At 38.4% G+C, this 15,621-nt stretch overlaps 1 protein-coding gene across 7 annotated transcripts in view; it reads left to right on the plus strand.

Annotated features, from left to right (window-relative positions):
- The window catches only part of LOC592873 (protein TANC1), an 88,757-nt gene that overhangs the window by 56,498 nt on the left and 16,638 nt on the right, over positions 1–15,621 (plus strand). For 5 of the 7 annotated variants that reach the window (XR_004064333.1, XM_030986739.1, XM_030986744.1 and 2 more), the window contains 11 exons: positions 3,506–3,613; positions 4,353–4,517; positions 5,249–7,024; positions 7,527–7,874; positions 8,715–8,837; positions 10,355–10,633; positions 11,007–11,143; positions 11,303–12,094; positions 12,708–12,892; positions 13,606–13,662; positions 15,287–15,527. Coding sequence is in view for 6 of the 7 variants with exons in the window: in XM_030986739.1 (XP_030842599.1) it covers positions 3,506–3,613; positions 4,353–4,517; positions 5,249–7,024; positions 7,527–7,874; positions 8,715–8,837; positions 10,355–10,633; positions 11,007–11,143; positions 11,303–12,094; positions 12,708–12,892; positions 13,606–13,662; positions 15,287–15,527 (4,211 nt within the window). In the remaining variant the exon portion in view is untranslated. The remainder of the gene's footprint in view (positions 1–3,505; positions 3,614–4,352; positions 4,518–5,248; positions 7,025–7,526; positions 7,875–8,714; positions 8,838–10,354; positions 10,634–11,006; positions 11,144–11,302; positions 12,095–12,707; positions 12,893–13,605; positions 13,663–15,286; positions 15,528–15,621) is intronic. The other 2 variants (XM_030986764.1, XM_030986757.1) reach the window with 2 other exon arrangements.

Consider the following 15,621-nt stretch of genomic DNA (forward strand, 5'->3'; position numbering starts at 1 on the left):
AGGAATGATAGAAATGGAAAAATAATAACAGTTTAAAAATATATTAATTATTCAATAAATGGTACGTTGGAGGTTTACTTCTTTTCAAGATAGTCCAAGTGTGTCTGCATTCCTCCTTTGAAACTATCACTAACACAGCTAAACAAGTCTGGAAGGATTTATTATAAAAGCTTTATGAACAAAACAAAAAAGGAACATCTGCGAGGAGGAAGTGAATGTAATGTGAGGAATCAACTAAACGAGTTTACACTAATGAACAGTTTCTTGTGAACAGAATTGAATATCTAGTGGAAAATACAAGGGAATATTTACTCAAATTATTTGTGATTGAGCATCCTGATTCAAAAGAAAAATCACATCTAGAGAATCTGATGTAGTATTGTGATATTGTCTTGGTATTCGATATGATTTTAGTTTACATGTACAGCTCCAATCCAAATGAAAGCATACATGTGTATGTTTATCCTACATACACTGTACTTCCAGTACAAGTTTACTGGGTTAGAGAGCGAGAAAGAGAGAGAGAGAGAGTAAAGGAGTGGGTTTATTTATAATTCAAACAGAGTATTATGGAAATGAGTTTCAGTTTTGATACTTATTCTGCTAAGTAGACCCTATTATGGATAAAACACACAACAACTCTTTATCACCGCAATCAGCATGTCCTTGATCATAATTACATGCAACGACTTTCTTGCATTTTTTTTATTTTTATCGGGTTACAAAACAAGCATAATTCAAGCCCCATCTCTGCCCCCAAATTATGCTAAGTATGCATGGATGCCTTCAACCAATTTGATTTGAAACTCATTACAGTGTGGAGACCCACCCATTAAATTTCCATCAGATATGATATGGGTTAGTAAGAAATAATTTATCTCCCCAGAGCTTGGTTTAGCTTAGCTGGGCTGTGTCAACGCTACCCAAGGATGCTATTTGAGGATGTCATCCGGCCGGATGCATTCACACACATGCTCCGGAGTCGGAAACCAGTTTAATTGTTGTCTTTTCCCTCCAACGGAACGTTGAGATGCTTAGTTGAGATGTTAAACATTACTGTTAAACATGTTTAAAGATATAAGCTGATTCTGGTCATGCAATTGCATTGTAAAAGAACGTTTTTTTCTCTGATGTTCTTCCACACTTGCATAGTAACAATGATAGCGCTCACAAATTATTTTTCACCTCTTCTCAGAACTCAACTAGGATTCTATCGTGGTTGAACTCTACATGACTTTATTCTAAAATGTTGGAAACAAACATAGTAGGAAGCTCCGAGCAATAATCAATAAATTATTTGCTTTTGGTTTTATCTTCTGGTTCAGCTCCAATGTACAAAATGCACAAATTAAACAGATGTTAAATTTGCAAAGATTTTATCTTTGTGATTGGTTTGAAAGGATTGGTTAATGTATTGTTTGTACTCTTGTAGTGATTTTGCAATGTCTGATTTCTTCATATTTCCTCAAGGGCTGTAATACAGGTTACTATAGCATAAGTATTGTTTACCAGGGACACCCAAAGTTAAATAAAAAGAAACTTTAATACAAAGAATTTTATTATCTCACATATTTTTAGCTACCCAACATGTAACAACTTAATATTTGAGGAAATCATATACATTTGATATTGTTTCCATGACATTTTATTAGTGGGAACACATCGATAGACATTTTACCTTCAGCCTACATGCATGTAGAGTATGAATATAGTTATCGGGGATCCTATACCTCTTTAGCTGCCAAGCGAAATAGTATATAGCCTAGTCCTCCTTGTTATTCAGGTCAGCGAAAATTGCATGCATTAGACGTTTTTATGGAAGGGCCGCTTACGTAAAAGAGGGGGGTAAATATGAGTGCGTTGCTGTAGTAACATCCTAAGTAGTATAATGCCAGCAATATAGATGCCATTATTTGAGATATTGCCAATTTACTTGAAAGTAACCTTTGCCTGGGAGAGTAGTAAATTGTTGTGCAGTTTCATCAAGACATTTGAATATGGAAATGATCAAATGTCAATGATCTATCGCAAGTATTTAACCTTAAAATACCCCCTTCCTATCTGTTTTTCTAAAAGATTTTATTTGTCATTTATGGACTTTAACCAAAAAAAACACTTCCAATATGTTTAATCATGTGTTAGGATTGTGCAAAAGACAAAAACAATAAGAGAGTGAATTATCACTAATCATTATATGTGTATGAGCAAATATCTTATACTTTTGTCATCATGAAATAAAAAAAGTAATTGATAATTAATAACCACTTTAATATTTTAGAGCACTTACATGTATTAGCTATTGTGTCACAACTTGTTAAACCGAATACTGTAGTTTCTTAACACTGCATACTGCACTGCTTTCCCTAAAACAAATCTATAAATATCTGTCTATCGACTTGGGGTTTAAATCCCTTCATAATGCCTTTTCCTCTATTATATCAGTTAGGGATGATTGAAGATTAAATATGATCAACCCAGCTTAATACATCTTCATCAGTCACAATGTATTCACAGCCCCCTCCCCCCCCCCCCCCCCCCAAGGATGGGGTGGAGACTATCCCCCATTCTCATCATGAAGATATAAGAAACCCAAATTTATAACTCAATTATTTTGGTCATTAAGTTTCTAATGATTTATTAATTAATCACAATCTGTCATTCAGAGAAATATATTGTATGAGTACTGCAACCCCTTGCCTTGTATGTGAGCAAATGAACTGTGCATTAGCAGTTTTTGCCCTGCCCCCTCCCTTTTCCAAGGCAGGAAAATAAATCTTTGTTTATTAATAACATCAGACTGTGCGGGTAATGAATTTTCCTGCTGTCTATGACAGTGATTTGTTGAAATTGTCTGTTTTCCTCTCCGCTCCTCTTCAGCTCAGAGTTTTTCAGTCCTAGAGATATTTAGTGGTAGCATCCTTTTTATGACAAATAGTGTACTCTTGATTTTCATTACAGTTACTCAGACCCCTACTGTACCACAAGATTGCAAAGGTAGAATATGCCGTGAATGTATAATAAAATGGATATGTATATAGCGCCGGTATCCGCCAGGCTCTGATGCTCACGGCGCTTTACACATATTACCCTGGTTGTAGACGAGCTACCAAAGTAACTAGGGCTCAAGCATATCAGGCACCCATTTACACCCGAGTGGAAAGTGGCAAATGTAGATTAACGTCTTGCCAAAGGACATTAGTGCCGCGATGGGACTTGAACCCCATACCTTAGAGACATATTTTGTGATAAGCGCTATACAAATGTTGTTAATTATTATTATTATTATTACCTTGTGATCTGCAGTCTGGTGACTTATCCACTAGACCACAACACCTCCAGGTTGAAGATAAAGTTTGGCATAATACCATGACTCTCTACAGATGGCATTAGGCATCCCAAATATTTTTATCATTTTCATTACTGGTATTGGAAAAAAAATGTTAAAAGAATTTCATATTATAAACAATGATTTACAATTTTCTTTTATTGCATTTTGTCTTTTCAGTTTCAACTACTGGAAGTCAACGTGGCAAACGTTTCTTTGAGGATCCTCATGTAAACACACCTCCTATACCATCATACCCCATCCAGAAGCAAGATACCGGTAGACCAGGTAGATGTCAATCAATATTGCATTATGTATCAATATATCCGTGTACTTATAATATACATTCAGATGCTGTAACTTATTTTAATTTTTTTCTGATCCATATCTCCAGATAAAATCATTGTAACTGTCATGAAAATTTTGTTATTAAATTCTTACATGTATTTTTTGTATATATGTTATTCTATATAGACTTGAACATTTTTATTCCTACTGTTATTTTGTTTTGTTTATTTGTTCAAATCAAGAATCATTTTTGGTTCAGTAAACCCTTATCCAGGCTTTCAAAAGGGGATCGGTGCATGCAACATTTTTGTTCCACAACTTTATCTTGTATGTAGTAACCCCTTTGCATGAATCATCTCATTTCGTCAGTAGGCTGGCAGAAGGGCGTTAGCTCGCAAGCGACTCTTTAACTACTTTTCAAATTATTCGCATTTAAAGATTTTTTTTATATTTAAAATGCTTTCCGTCCAGAAAATTGGTTTAAAACTTTTTAAAAAATAGAAGAAAAAAATAGTAAAACACGGCCTCAATTTTTTGGGGGGAAATAAGTCAGGTTTATAAAAGTTTAAGGCGAGTTAGTGCTGACGCCCTTCTGCTTGACGCTTCATTTTTTACCTGAAATTCGAGCTAACGTCGTTCTGCCAGCCGGGCAACGATTTCATTTTCTCTATTTATGATTTGTGTTTGTTCCTTCTTCATCATTATTATGATTTCACCCTTGCAACTCCTATAATTATAGATCTACCCTTGAGCAAGTCATGTGATGGCCCTCCCCCCAAACTCTTCGTTCCTCCTCCTCCTCCTGCAGCTGTCCCACCCTCTTCTGTTCCCGCCTCCAACATTGGAACCGATTCCGACTACGAGGACATCCCGGAGAATGCCAGCCTCTGTGACTCATGTCATGGTACAGTATACCTCTCTTTTAAAGATAAAGTTGAGTTCTGGTCATGCGATTGCATTGTGAAAGAAACAGTGTGGAATCAATCAGAAAAGGTTGATCATCTAGCATATGAGTTTTGGTGTGTACTGCAAGGTTCTGAAATCATCGAAATGATAAGAAATTCGGCCCAGTCTTGGTAAAGTTACACGCACTGTACACAGAAAGATATATATGGGACTACAGGAACATGTGGCATAAAAATCTGTCCTGATTTTTATGATGTTACATACCATATTTGGATTATTTAGGCAATTGAAGAGCCATGCTTTTCAGGGATCATTTTTTATCTGATGTTCTTCCACACTTGCATATACAATGATAACGCTCACAAATTAGTTTTCACCTCTCCCCAGAACTCAACCTTCTCTTTAAGTTGGCTGTCATTGTAACACATTCACTTTGTATTTGACTTATTTTTACTATCAATCCTAAATCTTTATATTGAGGCTTTTTCATAGTGCAGGAGACGTCTCTCTTTTTGTTTGCTATGTTTCATATATATTCATATTTCTCCTTAAGTTTGTTTCATCTTCACTCCTGAACTATAACATATATTGAACCTCTCATCTTGCAATATTTATATATCTTATGCATGTATTAATACTTTGTTTCAATAAATATGTTTTTGATTTTATGAGATATTTGTGATTCCTTCGAGGGGTTTAAAAATGTTTCTATTATTGTGATATCAACAGGAGACACCAGCACCCCTCCACCAGCTCCTTCTGAGGCTGCAGAAGCTCTTATCAACAGACTGGGGTTCCTCTTCAGCCAAGGCCCTCGGACAGGACCACCACCCCCTCCTACCGGTCCCGAGCCTCCAGAGCTTCCCCCTCCCAGACAACCCCAGCCCCCCAGGAATGTGCTTCCAGACCCCAACCAAGAAAACATTAATCCATCCCTTAGACCTGGTGTGACCGCAGAGGGGGATGCTCACAAGGCAAAGATGATGCAGGGCAAGGACATGGCACATGGTGTTACCCAACCGCAGCAAAATAGACATCCAATGCTGGGAGGAATGGTAGTCATACCAGGACATCCTGGAAGAACTCAAGATGGTGATGGGGAACCTCTTTCAAAGGTCCCTCGTCATCCTAACGATAACCAGATCAGCTATAATCAGCAGCCGCCTCAGCCTGGCTTTAACCAGACAGGACGCGGGAGTGGACGTGGGGGAAATCCACCTGCGGGTTTCAATCATAGTAGGAAAGGCAGTGGTAGGGGGAAGAATCCTCAGACTGGTTTTACTCAAACCGGTAGGGGGAGTGGGAGGGGATCTGAGCGGAAAGGTTCTGGAGCAGGATTGAATGAAGGAACTGCTGCTGTTAGTGGAAAACATATACAACAAATGACTAATGTACCATCTCAGGGAGCACCACAGGTGCCAATGCAACAAGTACCACATACAAGAAACCAAATACAGATACAGCAACTACAACAGCAGCAGCAAATGCATCAAATGCACATGCAACAACAGCAGTATCAGCTGAAAATGCAGCAAACTCATCAACAAATGTACCTCCAGCAGAAGCAGCAAATGCAGCAGCTTCAACAGCATCATCAAATGCATCATATGCAGCAGAATGTTTGGCAGCAACAGCAGAGATTCAATCAGCAACAACAACAACAGCAGCAGCAACAACATCAGCAGCCACAACAGGCTCATGGGAATGGAGTTGTTCAGGGCAAAACTCAAACGGTGACAGACCAAAGATTTGCAACCGTGCAATCGATACCGACCAATGCTTCGCGGAAGAACAGGGCCGACCCACAGCAGCAGCACTCTGAACCACCACCATTGCCAGGAATGCAAGATAGAGTAGGGAAGCTTCCTTCAGACAATCCTTCTCAAAGGCCACAAGAACAGAAGTCTGGTACTGGCTATGCCAATGGTACAAACCACAACAGAACTGGCCTGGTTGCAGGCGTGCGTGCCAGTACATTAGAGTCCCGCAGCAAGCAGAACAACAGAGGCCAAGCACCGAAGACAGGTTCTCAGGGTCGTCCTGCCAGCTATCAGAGCCCAGGTAACGAAGGAGGCCCTAGCCTGGAGAACAGACTCCAACAGTTACTAGAGGGTGGTGTGAAAGGTAGACCTGGTGAAGCAGTCACCAATGGCAACACTGCACCAAACATGCAGAAACCTTTTATGGGCGGACCCAATGACTCTAATGGAAGAAGTACAAACAATGTGAACAAGCCTGTGTCAAGTCATATGCGCCAACAGAGCGTGGACATGATCAAGCCAAAGATGGCCCACCCTAGAAAGATCTTGAACACTAGTCATCAGCGTGGAGCTTCCCTTGATTCCTCTGCCAATGATACTAGTAATATTTCCTTCAATAGTACTACATCTTCAGTAGGAGATACATCGTTCACGAGCGTGTCCTCTATGGAAGGTTATGACATGTCATCTATGCAGGCCCCACCAACTCCTACAAGTCCAAGGGATGTGATGGCCAACATAGAAGGTAATTTATGCCATCATTTTTCTTGTGTCTCCACATAAACAAGTTCCATTTAAATCCATTAATACCCCTAATAGATCAAGTTTAGGTCGGGGAAAGTACCTACATTGTTGCCAGTATAATTGTTTGATTAAAAAAACTCTATGACAATGAAGTAAAATTTCATATATTGTGAGCACCATCCATCAAACATCAATACCATTGACATGAATACCGAAGTAAAACTATCAAGTCAAAATGTACTTGCAAGAAATTTCAAATTCATGGTGATTATTCTTACAATATCCCTGTAACGCTAGTAAGTGCAGAAAATTTCATATTTAATTTGTGTCCTTGACTTTTCTTCCTTTTTGACAAGGTTGGAAAGTTGTAGGCTGTGAGATATACACCAGTTTTCCAAAATCTTGATATCTGCAAACCTGGTATTAGTAAACAATTTATTTTCAAATGATCTTATTTTCAGAGTATATCAAAATAAGTCTTACATCCTCTCAAACCTTTGTAGGCAAACAGTTTAGACTAGGACAGGCACCAAGGACCAATCCCAAGACTCAAACCAATCCCCATCCACGTCAAAACCTGACCAAACAAGCACAAGCCAAACTGACCACTCAACAATCCTTACCCAATGGTCAACTCTCAATGGCACCCGGTGATAAGAGGACCAAGACAACCGACAGTTCAGGTCAGGGATCAGAGGTCATAGGCGAAGGTGAGAGGTCGCAGGAGAGTTCATCAGGAGAGAAGCAGGATCCCATTGTGGTGTCTGAGAGGGTGAATTTCACCAATCAAGAGGTACACCTGAGTGGGCGTGGCACTCTCGTCTCGCAGGCAAGGTTACGCTCTGCATCAAGTGAGTAATTCATCTTCACCTCGCTCTAGTGCAGCACATATGCAAGTGTGATTGGCAGCCATTTTTTTTCTCTCACCTTTCTTCATTTTTGTTTTTAGTTGCAGCACTGTGAGCATGAAGTGCTAAGTGTTGTGTGTCTTTTGATTTAGACGTTTGAGCATAGTTTTTTGCTTCAGCAAACATTTTTCATTGCAAGCATTTCAGTCATGTGCCTATTCACTACATTGTGCACTAAACAGTTTTTACAGTGATGTCTTCAAGTAAAGTCTTCAGTTTTTTTTTGTTCTCGTTCTTAAAAAATACAGTTTTAAAAGACTCAATTGCACATACATATACCTGGAGAAATACTGTAGAGAAATTAACCTGTTATTAAAGGATAAATCCAGCTGGAATCTTCAGATAATATGTGTTATACCTGAATCAAATTGCTCCAACTAAATGGTTTCAGCATATATCTCTTTCCAAAACAAAAAAAAATCTTGGTGGAAAAATTTGTTTCATGTTGCATGTTGCACTATTCTATATTGTTCAGAACAAAAATAAACTCTTGCTGATTTTTTTTTTAACAGTGAATTTAGGTGAAAGATTTTTAAAGCGGAATATGGGATATGTCACTTTATTTCTTAACTTTGCCAGTTTTAATGTACAGCATGATAACATTAAGACATTTCTGATGTGCATGAGATCGATATTTCATCTTTCATGATCAATATTTTTTCACCATCAGCATTCCAAATTTGTATGCTTTGATCTTTCATGATCACTGTTCCTACACTTTCTAGCATTCCAATTTTCCACTTAATTTTACTTTGCCCTCCCCATGGTGTTTGGTTTCCATAGCAACCTCTGCTTCCAGCCCAGAGGCCACAGATGACATGTCATTGCTTCAAGGTCGACGCACTTTCACTAGGAGGTCACTAAGAGACAAGGAGAATGGCAATAAGCTCAGTCCAGATTTTAAAGGTAGCAATCAAGTATTCTAAAGAAGAAATCCTTGAACAAGGATGTAGGCCATAGTATATGTACAGAGAGCTATGATGGGCCCAGGTCAAACCATTAGCAACAATATCCATACACAAAAAAGTAGGTTTATATGGAGTCAAAAATTGGTACTATGGTTTAATCCTTGACTAAGAAATCTGGTACCCGCTCAGAATTACTGAAAGTATGGCGTCGTCAGGATACCAGAAGGCACCTTCTCTGCACAGCGTAATCTGTATAAAGAACACAGTTTCTTCAACATAGTGAAGTGTAAGCGTTCCGCAGAAGGAGCAAGCCTTTAAAGAAGCACCGTCAGCAACCTGACAATGCCATCACTTTTATTTATTATAATGGGTGCTTTTTCAAGTCCAGTTTCAATCCACTTCTGCTAAAACTCACTTTGGCTTCATAAACATATGGTTTGCGGTGCATCTATCACAATTTGTAAACTTTTATCTTCACTTTTATCTGAGAAACTAATCTCTATCTCTGTTTTGGGTAAGACGACCATATTATTTGAAATGCCACAAAGTACCAGCCTTTTTTCATTTTCACATCAGCTATTCTTGTCGTATTTGCTCTCACATATTTGTTATTCCTTCATTCTTAGCCGCAAGATTGGTGCTGTTATAGTTGTAATAGATATTTTGCAGTGTTTTTTTTTTGTTGGTATAGGGAATAGAATGCTGTATTCAGATATTCAATATCTACATCAAGCTGTTGTGGTGATAGCGGTGGCGGGGTATTACAAAAGGACTTTACTTTTCTAGTGTTTCTTGGTTTTTGTGAACTACAGATTTGAAGAAGGAGCACTTGTCATTAGGCAGCAAGTGTGTATTTCTTTGATTAAAGACACGGTCTCACTGTTTGAGTTATGAGACATGTAGACATAACCTGGTGTAGGTTCATTGAATAGCATTATTGGTGTGATGGGACCTCAAACACCACGTAATGTCACACAAATTCTAGGGAGCCATGTTACAAATTAAGGTAAATTTTATTGGAAAGGTGGGACCAGGCCATGATAGCATGCGACACAAATGCAAAAAATTAAAAGTACAATTACAGCCTCTATCATTGAATAATTAGATTATTAAATGTTGGGATTTATCCATCAGAAATCATTTAAATATTACCTATACATCTGAAAGTGATTCTTTTTAAATAAGAAATCAGCTGTCATTGGGTACATTCCAATGATTTAATCTTCCATTTATAAGACACAATTTCTAATCAGTGTATTAAGGCAATGGGAGGATTATGTTATTTGATATTTCTTTTTCTGGAGAAGGGGATGGTGTAGATTCAAATCAACAAAGTAAACACATTTCTGTCGTTGAAATGGTATATTCTTACATAAGATGGAGTATTTATTAAAACATGCACACATTGTAGTTAGTACATGTTACATCGTTTTATTGATTAATTAAATGCATGGATAGATAATCAATTGCTTATGAATTAAATACTTATAAGAAAAATATATTCCATCAATTCAGCTCGCATGCAGGCATTAAAGCCAACGCACTTGCTCCTGCGCCCTATGACCTTCGAGATACCGGGCTTCAGCCAGAAGTCTGCCTTCGTCGGCAGGGAGTGGCTCTTCCCGGAGATGGAGCGTTGCTTGGGCAAGGACCCCACCCTAGCGGCCAAGCTGAAGGGACTAGGGATACTGGGGGACGTCGGCATGGGAAAGACTTCAATCATCGCCAAGATGGTGTCTCTTAGTACACTCGGTACTCTGCTTATCAACAGCAATATTCATGTGTCTGTAGCGGGTAAGTACTGATGATAATGATGACAGTTAAAACAGATTATTACTTATTTTCAGTTATAAGGAAATAAAATACTTTACTAGGGACAATGCTGTACAGTGTATAGTAATTTTTGGTCATCAGATTCATAAACTAAGCATAACACAGTTATTTGTGTTGTTCAATCGCATTTTCAAGTGGAAAGAACTGTTTCATTTATCTAACTTTTTAAACTTCACTGTAATCTAGAATTGTCTAAATTCATATGGATTGGATTAAGGCATTTTGGTTCAGACTGGATCACAAAACTGTGTGCCCATTGATGTCAAAATCTATGGATCAAACAATTGTAATTAACTAATTATGGTGTTGATCTTTCTCTCCTTTTTTCCTTTAGGTAATTCTGATGTGTCAAACACTACTTCTCAGAGCAACGTATACAACAGCAGTGGTACTATGACGAGAGCAAGGCAGCAGTCTGAACAGTCCCTCATGTCTCTAGCTTCACAAGTAGTTGCTTTCCATGTTTGTCAGGTGGGTTAAATGTATTGATTCTTTTTAGAAATTGATGTATGTCTTGTTAAATAAGTAATTTCAACCAAGAAAAATGAAAAAGTGGTTATGAGTTGATTCACACTTTGGGCAAGTAAATTGGTTTGGATGACAATTATATCTTGTTCTTTTCCATTGTAGGCCGACAACAGCATCACCTGTCTTGTTCCGGAGTTCATCCACAACATGGCCGCCCAGCTCTCCCAGTGTCTCAGCGTTTATCGTGAGATGCTTCTCAATGAACCCCAGCTACAGACCCACCTCACCTTGCGAGAGTGCACCCAGAACTCCAGCGATGCCTTCATCAAGGGGATCCTGGAACCACTCAGTCTCCTCAAAGCTCAGGGAAAGATACCAATGGACAATTGCCTCATACTCGTCGACGGCCTCAGTGATGCAGAGTTTCACAAATCGGACTATGGGGACACCATCGCCTCGTTCCTAGCGCGTCACATGACCCGTTTCCCGCAGTGGCTGAAGCTGGTCATCTCTGTCCGAAGCTCGTTTGCAGAACTCACCAAGATGATGCCCATCCAGAGGATATCTCTGGACAAGGTGTCCAACTCGGAGTTCATCCAGAAGGACGCAGAGCTGTACATCAGCCACAGGTTGCAGTTGAGCAACACGTTGAGGACTAATGTATCCCTGAATGGGAAAGTGGAGCAGTCCATGATCTCCAAGTTCAGAAGTCACCTGCAATCGCTGAGCCGAGGCTGCTTCCTGTACCTGAAGTTGACTTTGGATCTCATAGAGCAAGGCTACCTTGTCATGAAGAGTCCCAGCTACAAGGTGCTGCCCATCAACCTCTCTGAAATCTTCCTGCTACAGTGCAATCTCAAGTTCCCTACCATACGAGCCTTTGAGAGGGTCACCCCGATCCTCAATGTGGCTCTGGCTTCCCTCTATCCACTCAGTGATGAACTGCTCTTTCAGGTGAGAACACAAACAAAAAGATCTGTTTTTAGGGCTGGACTCACTGGATGTAGAACCCTCAGCATTGATGCATTCCATCGTTATCTTGTATGATGTAGTCTCATATACATGATCCCATCCAATCAAATAGCAGAGAGAGAAAAATGTAGTGAAATGCAACACATCAAACGTGTTCATCCTCTTATCTCCATTCAATTCTTTAGTAGCCTTAGTTTTCATGCCTTCTAATGTCATGAGAAATTTGTTATATTGTGTAGAGGGTAAAACAGACAAACTTTCCTAACATTTTAGACTCGGTAGATAAAGACGTGAAGTGTTTATAGTGCCTGTTGATAAGGCTTCTATCCTCTGTGTCCAAGTTCCCTAAACAGAACTTTCAGGCCCCCTAGGTCCTTAATCCTTTATTTGTTATTTAGTCTTCTTTTACCAGAGTGGCTTCATCAGTGATTTAAACACTGTTTTACAAGAATGTACTTTGCATGAGCATGCTTTTGGAGAGCAAGTGAAATGAGTAACCATCTACATTAACATCAACATAATCTTCAGTAGGCTTCAATCCTATACAATGTTGACAATGTATAACAAGATGAGAAACGCCCATTTCCATTTTCAGGGTGCCAATGCCGGTTTGACCAAAGACTACATGCAGTGGGAGGAATACCATCAGCGCCTCAAGCTGATCTCCGAGTTCCTCTGCCCGAGACGAGACAACTATCGCATGTTCTACCACCCGTCCTTCAGGGAGTGGCTCATCAGAAGAGACGATGGAGACCACCCGAAGTTCCTCTGCGATCACAGGTTAGGAGAATAGACATTTCTGTCACTTTAGCTCTTACTTGCTTTACTTGTATTCATGGTTCTTCATAGCTTCTCCTTCCCCTCAAAACCAACTCTGCCAAATGCTTGTTTTGCTCTGCAGCTCTCAGCAATTCTCTCTCAGCAATTCTCAGTTTACTTGCAAAGGCTGTGAGGTTTAGTTTTAAATGTTTGTGGAGAAAGGTGAAAATTTAATATTCCCAAAACTACAACAAAAACCATAACAACATGCTTTAGGCATTTTCCTTTTAGCCTTCGTATGTGACACTTATTTTTAACTGAATAGATCCTTAAACATGTGCCATGACTTTTCACAATTAAAAAACAAAAATGATTATGCACTTGTTCTTAGAAATATGTTTTCTTCCCTAAAGTGTTCTACTCAAGCATAACAGACCCTTCATTAGAATAACAGCATTCTTCTATCTATATTTATCTTCATGTATGTCCCTCCCCAATGCTGTTGCCATTCATGTATCTCTATTTAAATATTTATGTTTTTCAGTTCATACTCGTTTAAATCATTCAATCTTTTAATAAAACTTATTATTTTTCACACTGTGTGTTTGTATTAATATATTTTCCTGCTTCATTGCTTTCTGCTATATTTAATTTATATATATATTATTTATTTGCTTCTTCTTTTCACCAATATATATTCATGTACCCTATGGAATCAACCATATTCTGTGTAGGGGTGAAACAAGTAACAATCAAGGAGGGAGTCTCCCTACCTATTTATGTGACTACAGGTAATATATTTGCCTGTATTGCTTATGATTTTATGCATGTGTTTTTGCATCTCCCTTGCATTACCTGATTGTCTATATCCTTTCCCTGTTTCTTCACATATATGTCTTGTTCTTGTGAGGCTTGTTTAGTGTAACACATACATTGTATCCACCTGGGACTCATTTCACAAAGCCTTTTTTCAATGACAAATGACAAAAATCAGTGACAAATCTGCTGATAGCCAATCAGAAGCAAGGACTTCACTAGCTATCATTTGTCAGTTTGATGACAAGTTTTGTGAAATGGGGCCCTGTTCTTCATTTTCGTTTGTTTTACATATTTTATATTTATTTCTCTTCCTTCTCCTATCTATCTTTTCTTCTATTTCCTGCGATACAGTTGTATAGTATTTTTCTGTACAATACTTACATAAAGATGTAAGTACTCCTGCCACTCATCCTCTCCAAGCGCTATAGCTCTCCTTAGAACTATAAGCTAAGAAAGATAACAAACAGTCTTTTTCATGACTATACCAAACAGTCCTTTTCAGGACTACAAACCCTCAAGAAAGATTACAGAGAGTCCTTTTCAGGACTCCTCAATCCTCCCTCTCTCTCACATGGTGCACCCACAAGCCTACTGTATAAGATGGAATCTTGTAGGGGGGGACCTCTCCCTATTTTCATGCATTGCATATTTACTGTAGTTTAGTCTTGTTGAATGTAGAAGCCTAGTTTCATCTGTTCTTGTGTATAATCAACCATCATTATACCCCTGGAACATTAACTCACCATCCAGGAGTACTATTTCACAAGTGCTTAGTGAAGTTTGTTTGATTTTTCCTTGGGTTAAGCATGGTATTCCCTTACAGAAAGGTCATTAACATTTTGATATGCCAATGTTTTGTCCTTTTTTAGTACCCCTTGTATATGAAGTTTAATTGACTGTGTGTTGTGAAGCATAACAAACATCCATTTTTATGATATTATCAAGCATATTATGTCTCATTAAAGTAATAGCTTGAGACGTAAATTTGAAAGATAATTGCCAGATAGTAGATACACACTCACACCCCGCATCCCCCTCTCCCTGGAAATAACAATGAAATGAAATGAAATGAAATAAAAAGTGAATGACTGTCACAAATTTGTGACATAAAATGTTAATGGTATGATATAGAATGCAGAAAACTAATGATTTGTTCTCTGAAACAATATTAGTGACTGTGTGAAATGAATGATTAAGTAATTGTAGATATAGATATACATGTAGAACAATGAAGACTAAACAAAACTTGTTTTAAAATGCGGTAAAAGGAGAAATACTTGAAAACAGAGTTTTTAGTTGGAAAACAAAGATGGAGAAGAGGGGTATGATTAAACCTCTTTATTGTTAAACATGAACATGAAACATGTTATACAATATTTTAAAATGTTGACACTAGTATCGAAATAATAAAATTGGAGTACCAGAAATTAACTTAAAAGAGCACAATGTTCTGTTTATGAAATTTGTATGAATCTCTGGCCTAGATCACATTTCATGCTTAAAAAAAAAAAAATAGGTTCATTTCAGATATATTAAAAAAAATTGTTATTCCAATGTCTATGAAACCAAAAAAAGTCCTACTTCACTGTGTTTCAGGAGTGGGCATGCCTCCATGGCCTTCTGGTTGAGTCGTCGAGGGCGGCGCCTAGGGCGTGACCAGTCCTTTGAGCTGGGCCATCACATCCTGAAAGCTCACATCTACAAGACTGTTGGACGTCATCTACCCGTGGGTCACTTCACGGCTCGGGAACTACAAGCAATCTGGATGAAGCTCAATGCTGAAGATCTCTCTGCTAGTCTTGTTATGAGGAGGAACATCTTCTTTCCTAATATCAAGGTATCCATGTCAGAATTATAGATGTCATGTTTAATTTGATATACAAAATATTTCTTCGGTTATTTTTTTCTTTAAAGCGGGACTGCACTACTTG

The sequence above is a fragment of the Strongylocentrotus purpuratus genome, unplaced genomic scaffold, assembly GCF_000002235.5.
Source record: "Strongylocentrotus purpuratus isolate Spur 01 unplaced genomic scaffold, Spur_5.0 spur5_contig_838, whole genome shotgun sequence".
Lineage (NCBI taxonomy): Eukaryota > Metazoa > Echinodermata > Echinoidea > Camarodonta > Strongylocentrotidae > Strongylocentrotus > Strongylocentrotus purpuratus.